A 24,434-nucleotide genomic window follows, 5' to 3' on the forward strand; every position below is an offset into this window, starting at 1 on the left:
GGGTCTCTGTGTTGCAGGTTCTCACCAGAAAATACGGAACTTCTTACAACTTTAGGACTACTCTACTTACAGGTAATGAGAACTCTACTCATTCATGCACTGATGCTAGAAATGCTTTTGGATTTGTGTGGATTGTCGCGTCCCTGCACTTTGAGTTTAACACATTTCACTAAAGGTCGTAGGAAGCACGTGAACCTTACTGTCTGCATTTGATGTTCTTTGTCTGCTAAAGGAATGAATTTTCTGCATTCGAATCAGGCAAATAAGTCTGTTCGAGGCTACTGCAGTTCTAATTCTTACCCATGTAAGGAAAGGGCAGATATGAGAAATAACTTGGGGGGGCGGGGCTGGCATCGTGTTGTTGTGGGAGAAGCTGTGAGTCAGCGGAGCACCAGCAGGGCTGGGGCTGGGGCCGTTTCCGCTGCTGCTTCTGCCCAGCCAGGTGCTACGGGAAAGAGCAGGAAGAGCGCTGGCTAGAATGAGAAGTCTCCTCTCCCCTCCACGTTTTCCCGCATGTGAATGGCTTTCTTGTAGTGCCTCCACTTCTCTCTACCAGCCTGGCACCCCTGAGGCTGTCTCCCTGCCCGCTCCCCCCAAGCTCCTCAAGTGCCCTGCACAGCTGGTCCACCAGCTCTGCCTCTCGGGTGGCCTTTCTGTCTCTTTTGTTTTCTGAAGCTTACTCCTGGGCCTTCCTGGGCTTTGGCTTGGAGGCTGGCCCCTGGGGAGTGAGGCTTACCTGCCCATTTCCTGCCAGGGAGGCATCAGTGCAGAGCATAGGGGCTCCCGGCAGATGGAAACTTTGACCTTCAGGGGACAAATCAACAAATATGGGGATTTTTAGTTTTTTTTTTTTATCTGGTCTCTTGTAGCTCTTTTTTTTTTTTATCATGACAACCAGAAAGCCTGGGTGTTGCTGTTCGGGGCATGGTTGGCCAGACTCCTTAACTGCTGTCTCCCCACTGATGTAATTCTCTGGTTTGCTTTTTCTCCAAGCTCGGTATTTACCAGAAGGCATTTGAACATCTTGGAAATGCACTGACTTATGACCCTACCAACTACAAGGTATTGTACGTAGGCTGTCAAACCCCAGAGCCTTCACACAGACGCTCCCACTGCTGCCAGAGCTGACCTGGCCCTAGAAAGCAGTTTGGATACCTGAGAAATTACGTGCTTCTTAGAAAAATTATAAACAGACGTGGCCTTTCTTTTTTGAACATATTGTAAAGTGTTAGCGCTCTGCTGCTTATTTTCTCCAAGCGCACATTTACTGTCACAGGCCTGTCTGTCAGGCAGACAGTGAAATTGTTGTGCCGGTGAAGGTCCATGTGTTACCAGGAAATGAGCAAGGTCTCTACAACTACTGTCCGAGGAGATTCTGGTGAAATGACTTCTGGGTTCTTAATGAATTTGCGAGGACAACTCTTGTCCAGATAGGACTCTGGGGCTGAGATTGTGCAGTGGGTGGATGAACGTCATGGAGGGAGATGCAGCAGAACGGGCTTTGACAAAGGGTGCGGACCCGGTCCTGTCCCTCTGTCACAGGAGGCATGGTAGGCTGATCCTGCCAGCTTCTGCCTGGGCGCCTTTCCTCGGAGAAACGAGGGCTGGGCTGCGGAGGCCTCCAGCTGACCCCCCTGGGTGGTGCCAGAAGGAAATGGACCTTAAGTGGCCAGACAGCAGTTTCTGGGTTGTCAGGAACACTTGGGGGTACCAAGTAGGGGCCGTGGGGAACAGATGAAAGGCCGCTTTTACTGCAAGGGCATTGACTCTGAGATACTGACTTCCTGGACTAGAAGTAGGAAACAAATGAGTCAGGGCAAGTCACTGACATTTTTTCTTTTTCTGTACTGTGCCAGAGAAAGCCACAGTGGGTGCGGGGACATTCCTCCCAAGCATCTGTCCTGAGAGCTTGAATATATTTTCTGTGGCCCGGAAGAAGTGTGTACGTCCTGTCCTTGCTGACGGGCCTGCTGAGTATCTACACCCAGAACGACAGCCTTTGGGGAATGGCTCCATTACTGGCTTTTCATGTCCTGTGTTTTCAGGCCATCTTGGCAGCAGGCAGCATGATGCAGACCCACGGGGACTTTGATGTTGCCCTCACCAAATACAGAGTTGTAGCTTGTGCCGTTCCAGAAAGTCCTCCGCTCTGGAATAACATTGGAATGTGTTTCTTCGGCAAGAAGAAATACGTGGCAGTGAGTGTCTCCCCATCATCCTTGTTTGTGTTCATACAGGCAGTTCCTGGGGCTGCCAGCCTTGCCCCAGCCGCTCATCCGGTGCCCTCTCTCCCCCGCAGGCTATCAGCTGCCTGAAGCGAGCCAACTACTTGGCTCCCTTCGATTGGAAGATTCTGTATAATTTGGGCCTTGTCCACCTGACCATGCAGCAATATGCATCGGCTTTCCATTTCCTCAGCGCAGCCATCAACCTCCAGCCAAAGATGGGGGAGCTCTACATGCTCTTGGCTGGTAAGAGACATTTGTGGGGAGAGCCTCTCTGTAGTCTGTGATGACGGAAAATGATCTAGAATCTTACGAGGTCAGTGGTTAAATGTCCTGTAGAAGCCAGTGCCTCGCAGATCCTGTAAGAGCCTAGTTGAGTGTCCTGGAGCTTGAAAAAGAAGACAATATCTGGTTGCTTCTAGCCTGGGGGCATTTCACTCAGAGACCAACAGGTTAAATCAAGATCATCCCTAGTTCATGTTTTACCAGTTGTTTTCCCTGACTTGACAATTTATTTACATATACAGAGAGAGAGACAGAAAAAGAGAGTCCAACTAAGTTCCAGATACCACTGAATGTTAAGAGCTTGGGCTTTATTAGGAAGGGTCCTCCTTCCACTGCGTACTGGTTGGATCTCATAGTAGAGAGGGAGGATTACATAATTAAATAACCAATGAATGTTAACTATTGGTTTTTTGTCATTACATAATTGGTCTATTATTATTAATGTGAGTATTACTGAAACATTAAAGTACTGACTAATTTCTGGGGGATATTTCTCCACATACTAGACTTACTAAATGTAAGCCTGAAAGCACTTTTCCATATTCTCATTGACAGTGTGGTCTTCAGGTGGGTTTTTTAGAATCATTATTGTGGGGTTCTTACTTATAAGAGGAAGGTTACAAAAGCAAATTGAATCGTGTTCACTGGGCGTTGCCTGAATATGGAGCGAGCTCTGTTCTGATGGGGATGCAGGAATGGGAACAGACAGCCCGACTGTAAGGCATGAGCAGCGTTCTGACTTCCCAAAGTAGAGATGGCCTTCACACTGCATTTTGAAGGCTTGGCTGGAACTCACCGGCACAGCGTGGCCGAGGAGCTGGGAGCAACGGTGTGCGGCCCGAGCGGCCGTGTGGGCCCTGCCCTGAGCGGCAGTTGTGTGTGGAGCGCAGTGCGGGGGTGGTCGGGAGAGATGGTCTGGGGCCACCTCACGGACCGCACGAGCGGAATGCCTTTGGATAAAGGACTTTGGTCTTTATCCTAGAGGCCGAGGTTTTTCAGCTGTATTCCTGGACCGCTTATGTGTCCGGGGGAAGTGACGCATGGCTGGTGGGGAGGTGGAGTGGGTTCGACTTCCAGACAGCTCTGTTTTGCTTTGTTTTATAGAACAGGCTTCCAGAAAATACTGATTAAAAAGGAGACTGTGTTCTGTTGCTAAACAAAAGTTAAAGATCAAGGTTTTGGGTGACAGAGAACCAGTGAGGATTCTTAAGTCAGGTGGTGACACGGTCCGATTTGTTTGTAAGTCAGGGCGACCCCGGCAGCTTTGTGGCAAGTGGATGGAGGCAGATGGGGACTTTGCTGTGGGGATAAAATGGCAAGCCTGAAACAACTTGCACCTGAACAAGGGCGGTGTCCAAAAAGAAAGCGCAAAAAACAGGGTTCTGGAGACGCGTCAACTGGCTGCCTGCGGGGAGGGGCCGTCCGGGCTGATGACGACACTGGGGCGTCCAGGCTGCGTGACTGCAGGCCGTGGCTTCAGGAGCTGAGAGGGCAAAGGATGGGCTGAGCGAACGGTGGCCTTGAAACGTTCCTTCTGTTTTCTACGCTGGGCTCTCCAGCCGCGGTGCCCACTTTCTTTGTTGCAGTGGCCCTGACCAATCTGGAAGATCCAGAGAACGCCAAGAGAGCCTACGCAGAAGCCGCCCGCCTGGACAAGTAAGCTGCCCTGGCAGGAGTGGTAGCGGGGCGGGCTGGACTCCCCGAAACCACCAGGTGGCGCCACAGCTCGGATGTTGCTCTCGGAGGCCTAACCGCGGAAGCCTGCAGGCCTCGGCACGCCGTGGCTCAGCTGGAACTGACGCGGGCTCTTTCCGAGAAAACGTTTCCAGCCCCGAGTTTAGCAGTTGGGGAGCCAGAGAAGGAGATGGCGGTGGGCTTGGGCTGCTGACGGCCATGGGCTGGCTGGAATAGCAGATGGGACTCTGCGCTTGGCTTAAGATAAACTTAACTCTCCTGGGATTCATTCCACTGGCGTCTGCCGGGCAGCAGGCTAGGGACCCCCGTTTTCAAGCCTGTCCCGGGAGGGGGGGCGCTGTTGAGGGCTGGGACGGCAGACTCGCTCCCACCACCTCCCGCTTGGCTGGTTGGGCAGTTGCAGCCGTGATGCTTGTCCAGAGGTCCACACAGTAGGTGTTCTCACCTTGCTGTAGAATGGAGAAGTCTCTACTTAACCAGTTTGTGCCTGGTCTTCCGTGCAACGAGAAGGATCTCTGAATGAGCCCCGTTGCAAAGCCTGAGCCCCACAGAATCCCTGTTTGCCACAGGTGTAAGCCTTTAGTAAACCTCAACTACGCGGTGCTGCTGTACAAGCAGGGCGAGAAGGAGGGCGCCCTGGCCCAGTACCAGGAGATGGAGAGGAGCGTCCGCCTGCTCAGGGACAGCGGCTCGCTGGAGTTTGACTCTGAGGTGTGTCCTTTATTAGCTCCCAGGAGGCTGTCTGGGGACTTCCGAGCCAGGGTATCCGAAAGGTTCATGCCTGTTTCAGCTTTGATGTTCCTGGCAGCATGAAATCTTGTCAGTCACCGCCTGAGGAAGAACTTTCCTAGAAGAAAGCAGTAAGGGGAGATTCAGGCTGAGTTATGTTATTGATAGAATACAACTGAGTCGAGGTCTGGGTCTCCTTGCAGCTCCCCTCCCACTTCCCCTCTTATGGGAAAGGCAGGAGTGTAGCCCTGTAGCGCACCGACCTTGGATCTCACCGACGTTGGATCGTCGGGTTCTGAGACCCTGTATGCATTCCCGTGCCATCCACTAGGGGGGATCTGTATTCTCTGCTCTTGGAGAAGGATTTCCTTGCAGTAAATACTTCCTCAAATACTGCTACCGGCAGACACGATTTCAGCTAAACTCCCAGGTGGAAGGCCTAGGAAGAAGTAGGTAGGCTTGTCTCTGCCACTGATATCTGTGACTTTTTTTCTTCCCATGTGAGCACTAGATGGTAGAGATGGCCCAGAAACTGGGAGCTGCCCTCCAGGTTGGGGAGGCACTGGTCTGGACGAAACCAGTTAAAGATGCCAAGTCAAAGCACCGGACCACTTCAACAAGCAAAGCTGCCGGTGTCCAGCAGCCTCTGGGCTCTAATCAAGCTCTGGGACAGGCGATGTCTTCAGCAGCTGCACACAGGAAGCTCCCCTCAGGTAGGAGGCTCCTCAGGGGTGCAAGCCGCACATGCCAGCAGAGAGATGACAGCTTTAAGTGAGGCTCAGACTCAGAACACATCTAAGTAGTGTTTCCTGGAAGGGGAAAAAGGCCATACGCTGGCCAAATTGGCACTTGCTTTCTTAAGGCAAGTTGTGCAGTAGGGAACAGCGCCTGGGAGGCTTAGGTGAATGGTTAAAATACTGGGGCTGGGGGCGCCTGGGTGGCTCAGTTGGTTGGGTGTCTGCCTTCGGCTCAGGTCATGATCCCGGAGTTCTGGGATCGAGCCCCAAAACATCGGGCTCCCTGCTCAGCGGGGAGTCTGCTTCTCCCTCTGCCCCTCACCCTGCTCGTGCTGTCTCTCTCTCACTCTTTCTCTCTCAAATAAATAAAATTATTAAAAAAACCCCCAAACACTGGGGCTTAACACTATTCAAGGTTGGCAATAGACAACAGCACCTTCTGTTACGATGAGGCGGGAAATGAAAGCAAGACTACAGAAGTCAGCATGGGGGCACGTAACTGAGGATCTTTCTCAGTGAGTCTTTGAAGGCAAAGTGGACCAACTATCCCATTGCTTCTAGAAGATAACGGGGTTTCTTTTTGAAATTTGACAATAAAAATCATGATTTCTTCCAGAATTGTGGAACTGAGAATTCCCACTATTTGTTTCGTTACTAGGTGCTGGAGGGACATCCCAGCTCACAAAGCCACCGTCTCTGCCTCTGGAGCCAGAGCCCACTGCGGAAGCACACCCAGCTGAAGCATCGGCACAAATAAGAGAAAAACAGGAGTAGGATGACCCCGGAGTAGGGGTTTCTTTGGTGAGGATGTAGCAGGTTAGGAAGGGTCATGTGACACTGGCAGCAAGGTGGCCAGTGTGTTCCCTGGGCACCAGGGGACGCAGAAGTGTTACGATGATCACAAGGAGCCTGCAGCCGATTCGGCCTCCCGTTAGCCCCGTCAGCCCGGAGATGGGAGAGAGCCCAGACAGGTCCTTTAAGAATTAAGTGCAAGGCTCATGGCTCTGTGTTTGTAGCTCCAAGAGCCAGCAGGGCACACGATGCTGTTTGCTTTTGAAATGACTTTGACCTCCTGGATGACTGACCCCTTCCTTTGTGGAAGGAAAGTCTGAGGCCGACCTCTGCTCAGGAGCCCTGTTACGGTGAAGCCTCGGCTTAGCTGAGGTGACCCTCAGGCTGTGCGGCTTGTCAGCCCCGAAGGCAAACACAGATCTTGGATTAGTAATCCAGCTCTAAGAGTCTAAATTGAAGGGGAAAAAATGATGAAAAAAACCTCTATAAATCGAGGCCCAGCCTGTTGGATATTCCAGCTGCACCTGTCCAAGGGAATCCCAAACAAGTCCCTCTGTCTTGTTCTTGAGAGACATCAGAGCGTATGCAGAGCCAGATCATGTCAGTAATGATGAGAAGTAGGAGTGAGGGCTGGGCTGGTAGCGATACCAAGGATGAAAAGGAAAAAAAGAGCTTCTTAGTTTTTACTTAAAATAATCAATGATACCCCTGGCCAGATGCTATCAGTACATCATCTATGTGTCCTTTTTAGAATAAAGATTATGTATCATCCCTTTGGGGAAAGTTGTTAGGTGTAAAAAGAAGAGATCACAATAAAACCTTTTTAAAAGAACCTGTGATCACAGTCCTCTCTTACCTGCTTCCAAAACTAGTTTGAAACCAGAGAAGGCACCTCATGGCCAAGTTCCTGCTTAGTGCCCGCATAGCTTCTGCTGCCGCCCCGAGGGATGGGGGGCCAGCAGTTTGCATGAGGGCCAGTCCCCATTTTGCACTTAAAGTGCCCCATAATCACCAGAATTTGAAGGTGAGGACAGACCTATTGCCAAACCATATGAAGGAGTTTTTTATGTTATGACTGGGTCTGTTTCGACACTGAGGCAGCAGCTAAGTGAGCAGCAAACTCTGCGGTTCTGGGGTCTCAGAGATAGACGACAGCATAGCGGCAGCAGGTCCCTTACCCCGCGGCAGGTGTGTGGCAGACCTGGGGTCTACCCCCTGCGCAACTGAGAAGGCTCACCTCTGTCTCGCTGTGGGGTCTAGTGTGCCTGCAACTGGAAGGTCTTGGTGAGAATAAGGGTATAAACTAAGAGGAGGAGGAGAGGGGGCTCTGGGAGAGATTCGGGAGGTCAAGTCAACAGGAGTTGGGAGGCTGGAGGTAGCAGGCGAGAACAGACTGTCGCGTGGGCACGTGCCGCTGGGGAGAGTTACACAGACCAGAGAAGAGGGACACTGGGGGACTCGGGTGGAGGGTTGTGGAGTCTAGTTTTAGACGTGTTTATCTTTGAGACATCCAGATGATGATAGTAGACGAACAGCTAGATTTCAGGTGTGAAATCTGGCTTGAAGGTAAAGATGCAGGAGTAACTTAATTTGGGTGATGGCTGAAACCACAGATTTGAAAGGAGTCCCCAGAGGAAAGCTAGGAACAAGAAGCCAGGGGGACCAAAAGCGGGAAACGAGTATTTAAAGGGAGAAGCAGAAGAGCCCACAAAGGAGACAGAAGCAAGTCACAGTGATAGAGACAAACCCAGGAGAGTGGTGTTCGGGGAGGCCAGGGAAGGACAGGCTCAGGAAGGGATCGGTCTCCCCGAGCCCTCCCAACAGAGCAATACTATTATCCCCTCTCTGTAAAGGAGGGAGTGGAGGTTGGGAGAGGTATAATGAGTTTTCCATGGAAAGTGGTGGATCAGGATTTGAACCCAGGCCTGGATGCAGAGCTCCTGCTCTTAACTGTTATCCATGCATTCATGACATACCTTTTAATTTTTTAATTTTTTTTTTGGTATTTCTAACCTACATGGTTCATCTGAGTTTTTTTCAAATTGTCACAGATCTCCAAAAGATTTTCCAGTGCATTTACTGAAAAAAATCCACTTACAGTTCAAGCCCACGTTGTTTTTGGGGCACAGCTGTACTAGGTCATACCTGCTCGGTCTTTTGGGCATGTGGATTCGCAGCTTCTCATTGACTCTGGTGAGAAAGGAGCTATTCTAATTTCTAATACGGGAGTTGCTCATATCCTCACAGTTTTTCACAGAATTAGGAAAATGAGGCAAAGTACATGATCACAGACACAGACGTGGTTTTAGATGGCTTGAACTGAGGCAGGAAAGTGCAAGTATAAACTAGCATATGAGAAAAGTGCCCTTTTTATGGAGTATATTAGTACAAAAGTGCATTCCAAAGACAGTAAAGCTTTGGAATGTATGATTATAATCATTTTGTTCTTGAGGAGGGGGGAGGGGCAGAGGGAGAAGGGGGAGAGAGAGAATCTTAAGCAGGCTCCACGGCCACCACGGAGCCGGAGCCAGATGGGGGCTCAATCTCAACGCTGAGATCATGACCTGAGCCAAAATCAAGATTGGATGCTTAGCAGACTGAGCCACCCAGGTGCCCCTATGATCATTTTGTTTTTAAGGAGGAATTGTTATTGTCTGGTAATAGCAGAGTAGCTCATGTTGGACCAAGCCTCCAAAGATAACAAATATAAACAAGTAGCTAAATATAAAATACTAGGTTTAATTTTTAAAAAATGATATGACTGTTCCAAGCAAAAAATTGTGAGGTTTAACACATTAACTAAGGAAGGGGGTACATGGAACTCTAGGCTTGAAAGGTTTTTTTTTTTTTTTAAGATTTATTTGAGAGAGGGGGTTTGGGGCAGAATCTTCAAGCAGACTCCCCACTGAGTGTAGAGCCCGACATGGGACTCCATCCCACAACCTATGAGATCATGACCTGAGCTGAAACCAAAAGTCGGACGCTCAACTGACTGAGCCACCCAGGGACCCCTAAGATTTTATTTTTTTAAGTAATCTCTGTACCCAACATGGGGCTCAAATGACCCTGAGATCAAAAGTTGCACACTCTTCCGACTGAGCCAGCCAGGCACCTCTGGAAATTAAAATTCTAAAAAATATACAATTAGTACCCTCCTCCTCTAAAGGGCAGGAAAAGAAGAACCAAGGAATGGGGCACCTGGGTGGCTCTGTCGTTAAACATCTGCCTTCGGCTCAGGTCATGATCCCAGGGTTCTGGGATCGAGCCCCGCATCAGGCTCCCTGCTCTGCGGGAAGCCTGCTTCTCCCTCTCCCGCTCCCCCTGCTTGTGTTCCCTCTCTCGCTATGTCTCTCTGTCAAATAAATAAATAAAATCTTAAAAAAAAAAACCCCAAAAAACCAAGGAACAGAAAAAAGATGGGACAAAGACAAAATAAATAGCAAAATGTTAAATGTGAATCCAGTCATGTCCATAATTACATTAAAATGTGATTAGACTAAAAAAAGTAATTGGACTGTACATTTCAATTAAAAAGTAGAGAAAGGAGGGGCGCCTGGGTGGCTCAGTCATGAAGCATCTGCCTTCGGCTCAGGTCATGATCCCAGGGTACTGGGATCGAGCCCTGCATCGGGCTCCCTGCTCGGCGGGAAGCCTGCTTCTCCCACTCCCACTCCCCCTGCTTGTGTTCCCTCTCACGCTGTGTCTCTGTCAAATTAAAAAAAAAAAAAAAAAAAAAGGATAAACAAATCTGCCACTGAAAGCAAAAGGATGGAAAAAGCTATACCATTCAAGCTACAGGCCTAAATCTGGAGAGCTCTATTAATGTCAGATAAAGTAGACTTCAAAACAAGGAGCATTACCGGAAATAAAGAGGGACATTTCATAATAATAAAAAGTTCAATTCAGTAGAAGAAACATAACAAATATGTATGTACCTAACATTATTACTTCAAAATACATGAAGTAAAAATCGATAGAATTAAAGCCACAAACTTGGTTGGATATGTTAGCTCTCCCTCTTTCAGCAATTGTTAGAATTAGTAAGTGTAAGGACATATAAACCACCTCGACTTAATTGACATTTACAGAACACTACAACCAATAACTATTTGTTTTTTGGGTGTTGAGTTTGAGAAGTTCTTTATAGATCTTGGATACCAGCCCTTTATCCATAATGTCTGTTCATATCTTCTGCCCATTTCTTGACTGGATTATTTGTTTTGGGAGAAGATATGAACAGACACTTCTCCAAAGACATACAAATGGCTAACAGATACATTAAAAAATGTTCAACATCATTAGCCATCAGGGAAATACAAATCAAAACCACAATGAGATACCACCTCACACCAGAATGGCTAAAATTAACAAGTCAGGAAAGAACAGATGCTGGCGAGGGTGTGGAGAAAGGGGAGCCCTCTTACACTGTTGGTGGGAATGCAAGCTGGTGTAGCCACTCTGGAAAACAGTATGGAGGTTCCTCAAGACATTAAAAATAGAGCTACCCTACGACCCACCGATTGCACTACTAGGTATTTACCGCAAAGATACAGATGTAGTGAAAAGAAGGGGCACCTGCACCCCAATGTTCATAGCAGCAATGTCCGCAATAGCCAAACTGTGGAAAGAGCTGAGATGCCCTTCAACAGATGAATGGATAAAGAAGAGGCGGTTCATATATACAATGGAATATTACTCAGCCACAAGAAAGGATGAATACCCACCATTTGCACTGACATAGATGGAACTGGAGGGTATTATACTAAAAGAAAGAAACCAAGCAGAGAAAGACAAATACCATATGGTTCAACTCATATGCGGAACATAAGGAATAGTGCGGAGGACCACGGGAAGGGAAGGAAAACTGGGAAGAAATCAGAGAGGGAGATAAACCATGAGAGACTCTGGACTCTGGGAACCAAACAGGGTTACAGACGGGAAGGGGGTTGGGGTAACCGGGTGATGGGTATTAAGCAGGGCACGTGTGGTGATGAGCACTGGGTGTTACGTGCAACTAATGAATCACTGAACACTGCATCAAAAACTAATGATGTATTATATGTTGGCTAATTGAACATAATAAAAAGAAATTAATAAGATATGTTGAAAACCCCAAAGTATCTGGAAACTAAACACACACTTGCAGTAACTCAAGAAAAAAATCAAAAGAGAAAATATTTTGAATAATGAAAACAAATCACAATTTGTAGGACTCAGCTAAAAGCGGTACTTATAGGAAACTTATAAATGCTTCTATTAGAACAGAAGAAAGGCAGAAAACCAGTGATAGAGGTTCCTACCGTAAGCTAGAAAAAGAAGAGCAAAATAAACCCTAAATAACTACAGAGCAGACAAATATTAAAGATCTAAAAAGCCAGAAGCTCTATGGAAAAAAAAAAAGACAAATCCCCAGCTAAACTGATGAAGGAAAAAGGAGGAGACAAATCAGGATATGAAGGTATCAGGAATGAAGAAGGGGATAGCATTACAGATCGTATGGAAGTGAGAAAGATCAAGGAACATTATGAACCATTTATAACAAGATGGACAACTTGGACACAATAGACATTTTTGAAAATGAACAACATACTGAAATTGAAATGAAATATAAAGCCTTAATATTAAAAGTCCTATCAAAGAAATTGAATTTGTAAATCAAAACCTACCTGAAGTAAACTCTTGACCCAGATGATTTAGCTGGCAAATTTTATTAAATCCAACTTTATAAGAAGTTTTAGTAAATAGGAACAAAAGCTTCCCAACTTGTTTTCATGAGGCCAGCATAATCCTGATATCAAAAGTGGAAAAAGACATTACAGAGTAAGGAAATGATGCCCATTATTCTGCATGAACATGGGTACAAAGGTCCTTAACAATATATTAGCAAATTAATATTAGCACATTAAATCTGGCAGTATATAAAAGGGTTACTATGTATATCATGACCAAATTGGGGTTATCCCAGTATAATTTTAAATGTAATTAACTCTTGGTTTACTATTTGAAAAGCAAAGTACTTTCACGTGTTAACAAAATAAATGAGAAAAGTCCTATGATTTCAGTAGGATGCAGAAAAAGCAATTTTTAAAAAGCCATCATAAAAACCCGGCAAATCAGGAACAGACGGTAACATCAACTTGACAAAAGGCATCTATGGAAAAAGGTGCAGTGAACATCACATTTAGTAGTAAAACACTCAACACTCTGCCCCTAAGATCAGGACCAAGGCAAGGATGTCCACTTTTATCACTTTTGCTCAACATTATACTAGAGGCTCAGTGCTACAAAGGCAAGAAATAAAAAGGTATAGACAGAGAGAAAACGTCACAAAGGATATGGTTGCTTATGAAGAAAAACCCAAGGAATCCTAAAAATAAGTAAATAAAGGTACCACAAGGGATAACTGGACCTGGCAAGGTCAGTGTACAAAAATCAATGATATTGGTACATACCACCAAGGAAGAGTTTGAAAATGCAATTCAAAAATCCATTTACAAAACCGTCAAGTACTATCGACGTGAAATACTTAGTAATGAACTCACACATGTAAGCACCTGTACCCTGAAAACTACAAAGCTTTGCTGTGAGAAAAACACTTAATCACGTGCTGGGAAGCTAACTCTTGTTGAGGTAGAAATTCTTTCCAAATAGGTCTACAGTTTACTATCACAAGCCCAACAAGTTTTGGGGTAGAAAGGGACAAGCTAGTTCTAAAATGTGAGGAAGATACCAAGGACTTAGCACATCCAAGGTGATCTTGAACAAAGTTGGAGGACTTAACACTCACCACCTCATTTCAAGGCTTGACCAGAAGAGTGATTATGTGGTACTGGCATCGGGATGGACAAACAGGTCAGTAAAACAGAACACAGTTCACAAATAGACCTACGCTTACACAGTCATTTTTGACACAGGCATGAAAGCAATGCAGTGGGAGAAGGAGTCAGACCTAACACCATCCACAAAAAGTGACTCAAAATGGATTCGAGATCTCAGTATAAAACCTAAAATTACTGTAAAGTTTCTAGAAGAAAATGAGACTACAGGCAGGACAGTTCAATGCTTCAGACCAGTAAGCCAGGAAGACACTGAGTATCTGTCTACAGACTGGGAATATATAAAGAACTCCTACAACTCGATAATAAAACGAACCACCCAAATAACAATATATACAAAAGAACCCAGCTGGGGGGGAAAAAAAAAGTAGGCAGATTTGGACAGTTCACAAAGATACATGAACGGCCAATAAACATGTAAAAAGAATGCTCACTCTTCATCAACAGGGAGATGCAACATTAGACCAGATATCTACTGGTTTCTGGAATACCAGAAATACCACTACTTACCTTTCGAAATGGCTACAATTAAACATGGACACCTCCGGATCTTGGCGCCAATGAGAAGCCACCAGAACTGTCACACATCATCGGTGGGAGTAAAGTGGTTCAGCCACTTTGGAGTGATGGGAACGTTCTGTATCTGGGTAGGCACTACCAAATGGCACACGTGACATCTGTGGAGCTCCACTGTATGAAAATGTCTACCTACAACACCCCAGAGTGAAATGTTAAATCACTGTGGTAGCTTTTCAAGGTTTTAAAATAGTTCTAGAGACCCAGGAAATTGCCAGGTCAGTTTGGTAATAGTAACTGACAATTATTAAGCTTTTAAATACGTGCCATGTACTGTGCTAAATATTTCGCACAGCTTTCTCCTTTAATCAAGAACCCTAAGGGGAGGGATCATGCACCCCATTTTATGGATGAGCAAAGTGAGGCTCAGAACGGGTAGTACGTCCCTGTCATACAATACTTGCCATCTCAACACCCTGCATAGAATGTGAACTTCTGATGAGGGCTCCCCCCCCACGCTAGCCAGAATAAAATGCAAATTCAGTCCGCATGATGATGACTGATTTGGGGCCAAATTGTTGTCTCAACAGTGTTTGGTGTGCTGGCGCTTCTCCCCGGGTGTTCAACCATTTCAAGCAAATGTAAGAGTGTTAAGAACATTTGTAGGGAGGCTCATTTCTCACCAGGCCCCCTCTTCTAGTCCAGCGGATTTTCAAACTTCTTATCAAGTCGCACGTGGAAACTTTTGTAAAATACAGCTCCGAGCTCAGGGTGGAGAGGCCCGGGGCCCCACCTGCATTCATCCTGGCAGCTCACCCCCACAAAGCCTGTCCCAGGTGCTGGAGTCCAAGCTTCCTGCCAAAGGTTAGCTGCCTTCTCCAAAGGGTGGGATGTTTGGAGGGGCCCGTGCACATTCCTAACTCCGTGGAGCTCATTCAGGCACACATACAGCTTCACAAGACGGGAAGGAATACCTGCCCTGTGAGCATGATGCATTTTGATACTTCCTGTGTTCACCACCAAATTGACTTAGTGACTATAAATACTTCAACACCCATCTTTTGAAAAACACTGCTCTACAGTACGCGCTGATTACACATTATTGACATCATCCATGCAAACTGGAGAACTTGTATATACTAAGGGGAGGGCAGAGCAGACAGCTCAGGGACAGACTAAGAAAAAGTCCCGTGGAAAACACCTCAGTACTCTCAAAGTCGTCTTTGGGTTTACAACAGAAGTGAGGAATCATTCCAATTCTTCTTTGGAAAACAGAAATCTCTTCTCACTGAAGCCTTTCTAATACAAATAGGCTAGAAGCTTAGTGTTTTTTTTTTAAAGAATGCTTTTTTTTTTTTTTAAAGATTTTATTTATTTGACAGAGAGAGAGACAGGAAGAGCAGGAACACAAGCAGGGGGAGTGGGAGAGGGAGAAGCAGGCTTCCCGCTGAGCAGGGAGCCCGACGCGGGGCTCGATCCCAGGACCCTGGGATCCTGACGTGAGCCGAAGGCAGACGCTTAACGACTGAGCCACCCAGGCGCCCCTTTTATTTAATTTTTTATTTATTTTTATTTATTTTTAAAGATTTTATTTATTTATTTGAGAGAGAGGGAACACAAGCAGCGGGAGTGGGAGAGGGAGAAGCAGGCTTCCCGCCGAGCAGGGAGCCCGACGCGGGGCTCGATCCCAGGACCCTGGGACCATGACCTGAGCTGAAGGCAGACGCTTAACATCTGAGCCACCCAGGCGCCCCGGTGTTTAATTATTTTTAATGGAGCTTGGAGGCAGAGACTGATGAGGTAGCAGCCAGAAATTTCCTTAATAAGCTACTTGCTTAGAATTTCAAGCTCTAGGCTTAAATTCTCTTTGAAGGAGTAATCAAGCCTTTCCTTTTTACCCATAGCAGGGACAGGGAGGTCATAAGTGAAGAACCCAAGGTAGCTTTGAGGTTCCAGAAGCTGCTATGAGCCAGGTATGAACTGATGACCCCTGACTCTTGGAGTGGAGCTGCCACGTTTACACCACTCTTCAAACAACGGAGAAGGCTCACCGCACTCTCTCAAACTGCTGTTTCGTGGTGGCTTGGCTACTTAGTACTACTGTCTTCTGTCACCTTAACCCAACAGACGAAAGACCTATAGCCTGGGCTCAGCGCGAGGGACTGCCTAACCCAGCAGCGGGGAAGACAAGATAAACACCTCAAGAGCACAGTAACATACAACCCACATCCTAGTCAGGATCAGAAATGATTTATACTTTATCTGGCTCCAGGGTGGTGCTGGGAGAAACAAAATCAATCACAAGTAGACTTAGGACTCCTGAAATGTAAATTTTTTTTAATATATTTAAAAGCACACAGAAGTCTCCTTGACTTATAAAAAAACAAATACATAACAGGACAGATTTATTCATGATTCTGGTGCTCTGATGAGGTAAAACTCTTTACTGGATGTGGTGTGTGAATGTAAAACAAACATGATCTGTTACACCCGCAGAAGCGTATTCCAGTTGTAAAAGCAAATTCCTTCAAGGATCAGAGTGAACAACGATCGGTCTTCCACTGTGGAAAGCGTGCCCAGAGCCGGCGGCTGGGACTGGGCCCAGGCACGGTGGGCTCTGACCAGCCAGCCCACAACCCCGGGCGCCAGGGCAGAAGGCGGAGCCCAGCAGCCCCCGCAGCCCACCCGGCAGGCGAGCCAGGCTTCTGGAAGGCCTCCCGCAAAGGCTGCGCGAGGCTCCCGGCCTGGGCGGGGACTATGAAGCACAGGGGCGACTGTTTTGTCCTGACTTGTGGCTCTGTCTTAAGTTCGAGAGCAGAAGACTCAGAAGGGGTGCTCCTTAAATATTTTCATTGTAACAATGAATGGAAATCATGATCCTGCCCACAAGCGCGCAGCAGAGAGAGCATGAGACCCTGGCGCCGGCGGAAGCGCTTTCTCCAGCCGACGTGCTCTCCACAGCGCAGTCTGGCCTAAGATACCGGACAACGCTGCATAAAATGGGGACATGGGAATCAAGTTTTACCCCTGTAACACACAACATAAAAAAAACCAAAAATCCAGTCTCGTTAGTAGATAGCTAAATTCTGAGGAAAACCTGAAATGTTTTTGTGTAATCGTCAACAGGCTGGAATGTATCTGATACAGTTGAATCTGTTGTTTCTTTGGCTATCTTTCAATTAGATCTAGAAGCTGTTTTGACACGCCTCCATCCTATTTTTCCTGTCATTCTTAAATTGGGTAGCTCTCCTTCAGAAAAATTACTTCCTAGGAGTGAGGGCGGACTTCTGAATAGAAGAGGCCTTCAGCGGAAATGGCATCTCCAAGGCCCACGGTTCGAATGGGATCTTTACACACCAGGACTGGTGTGAAGTGGAAGGATATTCCCTCCCTGCGCCACTCTGCCACTGGCTCATTGGGGTTTATTACGATCCTCGAGCCCACCTCTGAATGGGAAGTCATGAACTCGTGGGGCGCCCGCAGGGACACGCGGTTGGCGTCTATGGCTTCCGTGGCGCAGGCCTGCGTCCCGGCCACGCGCGCTCCTGCGGCCACGGCCGCCAGCTGGTTGGCCCAGTGTCCGTCGACAGTGGCCAGGATGTGGTAGACCAGCGTGTGGAAATGGATCCTGGTGAGGTCTGAGGCTCTGCCTTTACTCCTCCCATGTTCCTTCAAGATCCAAAAGAGGATGTCACTGACCATACCCACGTCGGGGACGCCGTTCCAGGAAGAGAGAGAGGAGTGGGGTCCAGATGCCGCCTGGCTGAGGAAAAGCAGCTCCTGTTCGTTCAGGCCCAGGGAAGTCACCGCAGGAAAGACCTGCTAACAGAAACACAACGAAGGTCTCTTTCTGATAGACACCCAGCTCCTAAGAGACCCGAGGACACAGCCCGTGACTACAGTCCAGGGAAGGCAGGCAGTACGGCGTCTCTCTTCCTTCCCACGAGACTCCCCGCCCCGGAGCACGCGCCGGGGAAGGGACGGTCACAAATGACTGCTTTGGCCATGACACCTCTAGCCGCACCTTTATCACCACTTGGGATAAACCCAGAAAGTGGCAGTGACACTCTGTAGACTCGGCCTTCTGCTATATTCACTCCGACAAAGGGCAGAGGGGCACCTACTTCCTATTTCCGTCCATGGCACCTTGCTTGAGACTTCGCACGCACAGCAGCCCCTCTGCCTACTGGTGGGACCAGGCTCTTGGTTCCCGAACGCCAGCCGGCGCCGTGCCGGTGAGACAGAGAAGGCCCTGCGGCACACAGGGTCCCGTGGTTCCGTGTACGCAACCCCAAGAAGCAGGGAGAAAGGTCTCCCGTCAGAGCTAAGCTTTTTAAGCAGCTGTGGGTTAGGGAAGGCCGAGCCGAGTAGCAATGGTGTGCAAAGGGCGCTGAACAGGAGCTGCTGAGCCGGTTTTAGTCTTAAAGGAGCCACTGTGTCGACCGATCTCTGACCTGGCGGAGCCAGAGAACCGCACACACGCGGAATGTGTGAGGGAGAGGAGCCCCTGGAGGGAGGGAGAGTGCAAGGGGTACGTGTGGGGGCATGCGTGTGTGTGCGCGTGCATGCATTTATTATTTAAAAACCGGTGGCCTGGAACCTTTGCACTTCCACGTACGGCATGTGCTGTGCCAGGCCCTGAGTGGGTGGCTTTATTTCATTCAATTCTTACCATAACCCTCTCAGAAGGAGGAATCGCCTCCATTTCCCAGATAAGGGGACTGAGGCTCAGAAAGGTTAAATAGATACAAAGAAAATGAAATAAACATGGCCTTTTTAAAAGGTGGAAAGCTAACCTTAAAGGAGAAATGCAAATCGAAACCTCCACTGAGAAACACCAAGTGCGAACGCTGACGTAAACCGCGGCGTGCGGGCGGCGCCTGCATGTGGTATTTGGGAGCTCACGACATGCTACTCACTTTTGCTACAAACTTGAAACTGCCCTAAAAAGTAAAGTCTATTAAAACAACCCACAATTATTCTCAAATATTCTTCACCTGTCAGACTGGTCAAAGAATGCGTGTTTCTAATCACGTTCTGGTGGCAAGGACATGAGGAAATGAGCACCTGTAGAGTTCTAGCGGGGGTGAGTGGGGACGGGTCCGTGGAGGGCACCTTGGCCAACATTACACCCACAAGGGCCTTTTCTGCCTCACTGAGCACTGTGCTTCTGTGAATTCATCAGACATATGTACCTGCTCACGGGGAGATGGAAGTCCTACACCAGGTTCTCTGCTGCACCACCGTCTGGGATAGCAAAGGACAGAAACCAAGATGCCCACCGACACGGTGCAGGGTGAATAACCAACCTGGGGACCCCACATGCTCCCTTTCATCGCCTGGCTGTGAAAAGACAGCATGCTCCCCAGTGATGACAGAGAAAAGGCCTCCAAAATCCAGTCAGTGAGAAGAAGCAAAGTGCAGAACAGTCCACATTCCGTACACAGTGCTATCTTTTGGGGTAAAAAGGGACCAAACATGAAGGATATATCCCCATGTTTGCTTCTATTTGTATGTGACTGGAGAAATAAGGATGAAACCAAGAAGATTCCTAACAGTGGGTACGGGTGGTGGGAGGGAGACGTCACTGTGTGTCTTGGTATCATTGGGGTTCGAACCATATGAATATATCACCCATTAAAAAGGTTAAATAATAATAAATTAAAAGGTTCCGTAACTTGCCTAAGTTCACAAAGCTAGAGAACGGCAAAGCGGCCATGCCAACCCCGGCTTCCGAAGTCTGTGCTCTGAAGCACCGTACTCCCGGGTCTAATTCCTGCTGCCGACCGGAGGTACGAGTCGAACACCTTGGTGCCTGGTGGTGAGGGAATGAAGCTCCCCCAAAGTTCCTCTCCTCTGAGCTTCTGGAAGTTCAACTGAAAGCAGCTGAGCTGGGCTGTTTTCTCCTTTGGGTTCTACCACAAAACCCATTCACGTCCAACTTCTCCATTCCAGGAGAAATAGGACCCACAAATCCATCAGGGGTGCTGCCGTATTGCTAACCTAGTAGGAGATCCTGTTCCAGAACGGCTCTGGCTCCTTATTTGGATCTTCATGGACCCAGGTCTGAGTGATAGAACATCCATGCCTCACTGAGCTGGCCCGTGAGCCCTAAGAGCCGGCCCCTCCGGGCAGGTGGGGGAGGGCCACAGAAGGCCGCACGTGCTGCCCTGTGGTTACCTGATGCACGATGCTCCTCATGAGCTCCTTGTTGGTCATACTGGCCAGCTCCAGGTGAACCGGAATACCAGTGGGGATGTCAGAAATGGAGGTCACGACCTGCCAAGAGAAGAGCGCAGTGGTGCCATTAGAAACAGAACTCACGCAAGAGGCAAGAAAGGGTCAAGGCCGAGAGGCAGTGCCTCTGGTCACAGCCTTTTTTGCATCATGATGCAAGCTCTAAGCCCCGGGGGTCACCACAGCCTCCAGACGAGGGACGCTCTTGCCGACCGGGAGGCGCTGGGGTCCTACACTCCGGGCACCAAGAACCGCCCGTGCGCTCAGGGAGCAGCCTCTTCCTGGGTGCCTACCCCGGGGAACCGCCGCACAGCTGATGTGAAGAGACGACACACACGACACAGAGGCCGCAGACCACACACCGCGGCGAAGCGCAGGGCGCAGAGGCTCGGGCGAGAGACGTTCTGCCCTGTCCTGCTGGAGCTGCCGCCCGCGGCCGAAGGAGCACCGGGAGGCGCGTCCCCGCGGCAGCTGCCGTCCGTCGTCCCAGGGAGGCCGGGACCGAGGACCAGGCAGCACGAGCTGCAGAGGCCGAGAGCGGCGGGAACCTGAGGAACAACGCCAGCCGAGATCTGTGAAATTCTGTGACAGTGCTATTACCTCCAAGAGCCTCTTCCTCTGCAGCTCCTTGCTCTGTCCCTCCATCATGTGCAATCCAGAGAGGACCACCAGGTCTGGCTGAAACTCCTCCAGGCTGGACACGAACACCTCCAGCATATTCATGGCCCCGTTGGAGAGGTCGTGGGAGAAGATGAATCGGTTGGCATGGGGAGCTTTTAACCGGCCCCACTCCTCCCCTAGAAAAGCCCAGTCAACACAGTGGGAAGAAAAGGAAGAGGCTTTAGGTCTCCTGGCTGTGGGGGCGGGAGGGGGCCTCACTGGAGCCCCGGCTCCGGGCACGCGGGCTTGCGGCCGAGTGCAGCCCGACGACAATGGCCTAGGCCAGCATGGCGCTGCATCCAGGACGGTGGTCAGTAAAGAAACCAATCCACCGGACCCCAACCCCGACCCCGACCCCAACCCAACAACACAACAAACACAGCATGGGCGCCCTATGCCTCTGTCAAGGGGCTGCCAGTTAGTCCCAGGAGCGCTTCCTGCCCACTGAGCTCTCACACACAGGACGCCTGTGCCCCTTCCCTGTTACAGAGCAGTAGCACGGCTTCCAAACACCAGCATCCGGCACACAGCGTGCACGTCCCTGCACATGGAACACGCGATCTTTCTCGATGCACTTCCCACCTCACAGCCGGGCCTCGAGCATCTCTCATGCAGCCGGGCCCCATGGAGGCAAGCTGACTGCAGCCCCTCCTCCCTGCTGCCCGCTGGTGGTTTCCTGGCACTTGATCCAGAAGGTAACAACGTCTGGCTGCTCTAGCCTCCTCTGAGCGAGCTGCTTTGGAATAATGACTGCTCAAGACCAAGTTCAAGCGTTACTTCCTCCCTAAGTGGCTGCTGACTGCTCCAGCCTGAGGTGCACTTTCACTGCTTTGAGCATCCCCAGAGGTTTCCCTGCCCACGGTTTGGGGAGTATCATTTTGCTTTGAGCTATGTCTTCTACGGTTCTGAACGAGTATTCAAACTTACACCATTACTTAACTTGTCACACATCTGTGCCCCATCTCCCCAAACAGCATGGCAGCTCTTTGAAGGGAACATTGCACGTCTCTTGATTCTCAAAGTACCTGTCACAGGCCCTGCAGAGAGGGCCCACTCAAGCCGAGGGAGGCGAGATGCACCCCTGGCTGGGTCTTCTGGTGGGGGGAGCAGTTTGGGATCTGTGCCCACCACAGGAGTGGCTCTCCCCACAGGCCCTGCGTCAGAATCTCCTGGGGAGCTGAGTTTTAGATGTGCAGGTGCTGGGGCCCACCGCTGTGCACGTGGGTGCAGAACTACCCACGCAGACCCCACAGCGGCCAAGCATCTGAGAGGCGTGTGCTATGGCTGGGAGTCCTAAAGCAGGGCAAGAGACAGAGGCCTTCCCCGGGTTCCCCTGGTGAAGCCTCACCACTCTTTCTTCTCCCAAGGCTTGGCAGCAAATCTTGAAACTCAGTCAGCGCAAGGGCCACCTGGGCTCTGTAACTGCTTCAGGCAATTCCTAAATGATCCCTCCTCCCCCCGCAAACCAGCATGGAGGCACTTCCGGAGACTCAGGGGCAAGGATTTAGGAGCTGGGTTTCTATAGCTTTCCCTCCAAGTATTCATCTTATTTACAAAATTAGAATTCATACACTGAAAGCTCGTTTTTCACTGGTTTCTATCAGTTACTGGAGAATCCTTCAGAAAGCTTTTCCCGAAGGCAGACAAACCACAGCAGAGGGTTTCCTCATACTGCAGGCTGATGTGCTAACTGTTGTCAGCAAACCTCTTCCTCCTTCCTACAACAGGCCTCTCCAAACAGAAGCCTTGCCTCTCCACGGGGAGTGCGCGTGTGCATACAGGGCTTACTCTGGAGTGAGTGTCAAGGTTGGCAGAGCCCATCTTTCCTTTACTGTGAGTTCAGCTTTATTGAATCCATTACTCTGAAAAACATTTTATATGTGGGTCATTTATATAAAAATCTATGAAAGCAGAAACAGACATTTCCTATTTACTAAACCCCAACACAATGGTTATGTCGGTTACACCAACACATTCCTTTAATTCCTGGTCCACATCTTACCATTTGTCCAAAGAAAACACCCAATAATGGCCCACACAGCTGAGTGCAACACTCCGACCCTGTTTTATCTCCAAAGACCCAAAGCAAGGGCGGCCTCCCCTGCGAAACCTTCCCTAACTCTGCCAACCCCAGTAGATTCAGCTGCTTCCTCCCCTGGGCCACTATTGGTACCTCTTAAGGATGGGGCACATGATTTTGTAATCATCTGCTCAAGAGCCCATGCCCTGCAGTGAGCTGCGAGCTGAGCGCAGGGCCCGCGCCTTCTGTCACCAGCTCGTCCTGCCTCACACTGCCCCTGCATGTAGCGTGTGAACAAATGAATGAGCGAAGAACAAGCGAAGGAGAGGAAAGACTGAGGACTTCGATGGCCTGTGACAACAAAGAATATGGGTATGACTCCAAATCCAACATCTTCCCCACTGACAAGACTCCGCACAAGGGGAGGAATCCACATCAGAATCCTCCCAAGGGCAAGACCTGGGGCTGCCCCTTCCAGAGTGAAGCTGCTGAGAAGCAACGCCTAACTTACCCAGGAGAGCCACATGGCATTCAAAGTAAATGAATTTCCTCAGGGAAAGAGAGGAGAGGCAAAATAAATAGGCCTCTGCGAGGCAAAGACGAGGGGGGAAGTGAAGAGCTGCTCCCTGGCTGTTCCCAGAGGACACAGGACTGACGGAACGGCCTGAGAAGCAAACCGACTGGAACGCAGACAGGGCAAGCCTGGAACCTCAACGCCCCTGTTCTCACAGAACTTGGAATGCGTTTCTCTGAGCGATCCCTTCTCTCAATTTACCGTCCTGCCCTTCGGCCACTAGGTCAGCAACACCTATGTATGACTCAGTGGGTCCCCGGCCCAAAGCCTGAAAACAAGCTTCTCTGGGCAAGTCCGGCAGGGGAAAAGGAGGAAACCATCGGTGACAAATCCTCTTTGGGAATTTATTCATCTAAATATGAGAGAAGCTGGGGATGGATTTCTGTGAAGACAAGTGATCCAAGGGCTTCTGCCACCAGACTAGCTTCCCTCCAAGGGTCAGTGAAAATGTAACTTCCCATAAAGTTTCATGGGAGGCCCTGCTTTGTACTAACAAAATAAGGCATAGAAAAGAAAAACTAAAGTGTGGGGTTTAGAAACCCCAGGATGGAGACAGTCTCCTTTGAAGACAGGCTGTGCCGTCTGCTTACGTCCACACGAGGCACAGCGGTCAAATCCAACAGCACAATCCGGTTGAGGAGAGCAGTCTCTCCACCCTGCAGTCACCAGGGAAGCTGACAGGAACCAGGAACCAGGAACCAGGAAGGTCCCCAGGTCATGAGGTGAGCACCAGCAGGGTGCAAGGGAGAGGAATCTGGAACTGGCAGCAGCAGCACCTCCAAGGCTCATCGTTAGCTCCTCTAGACCCTTCCTGTCAACAGTCTGCTTCATGCCTTTCACTGAAGGAGCTCCCGGTACCTCTGAACCCTTGCCACAACCTTCAGGCAGTAAGAACTATCAGTCTGAGTTTCTGAGAAACTCAAAACTTGCATATAATTAAATGTGAACCACTTACTGCAACATTCTGTCCATAAGTTCCAGACCTAGCCCTTCCTAACCTCCTGATTACAAGAAGCACCCAAAAGAGAACCAGAGACAAACAATTCCTTTTTTGCACATGGAGAAAAACATAATTTTCAAGAAGCACTCTAATTCCTATCTCACATTAATTACTCTAGTACGTGAGGT

General features: G+C 49.0%; 2 protein-coding genes across 7 annotated transcripts in view; one reads left to right on the top strand and one right to left on the bottom strand.

Moving 5' to 3' along the window:
• BBS4 (Bardet-Biedl syndrome 4) overlaps positions 1-7,266 on the top strand; it is a 55,930-nt gene extending 48,664 nt beyond the window's left edge. Inside the window, exons 10-17 of the mRNA XM_021693708.2 lie at positions 18-72; positions 994-1,062; positions 2,046-2,198; positions 2,300-2,471; positions 4,097-4,166; positions 4,775-4,916; positions 5,446-5,647; positions 6,330-7,266. Of these exons, the coding sequence (XP_021549383.2) occupies positions 18-72; positions 994-1,062; positions 2,046-2,198; positions 2,300-2,471; positions 4,097-4,166; positions 4,775-4,916; positions 5,446-5,647; positions 6,330-6,445 (979 nt within the window). The 3' untranslated portion in view covers positions 6,446-7,266. The remainder of the gene's footprint in view (positions 1-17; positions 73-993; positions 1,063-2,045; positions 2,199-2,299; positions 2,472-4,096; positions 4,167-4,774; positions 4,917-5,445; positions 5,648-6,329) is intronic.
• Positions 7,267-16,084: 8,818 nt separating this feature from the next.
• ADPGK (ADP dependent glucokinase) overlaps positions 16,085-24,434 on the bottom strand; it is a 33,372-nt gene continuing 25,022 nt past the window's right edge. For 2 of the 6 annotated variants that reach the window (XM_021693920.1, XM_044917977.1), the window contains exons 5-7: positions 20,653-20,849; positions 19,996-20,094; positions 16,085-17,637 (exon numbers count right to left, since the gene is read on the bottom strand). In XM_021693920.1, the coding sequence (XP_021549595.1) occupies positions 17,083-17,637; positions 19,996-20,094; positions 20,653-20,849 (851 nt within the window). In that variant the 3' untranslated portion in view covers positions 16,085-17,082. Of the gene's footprint in view, positions 17,638-19,995; positions 20,095-20,652; positions 20,850-22,500; positions 22,529-24,434 lie in introns of those variants that run through there. The other 4 variants (XM_044917976.1, XM_021693921.2, XM_044917975.1 and 1 more) reach the window with 4 other exon arrangements.

The sequence above is a fragment of the Neomonachus schauinslandi genome, chromosome 9, assembly GCF_002201575.2.
Source record: "Neomonachus schauinslandi chromosome 9, ASM220157v2, whole genome shotgun sequence".
NCBI classification, from domain to species: domain Eukaryota; kingdom Metazoa; phylum Chordata; class Mammalia; order Carnivora; family Phocidae; genus Neomonachus; species Neomonachus schauinslandi.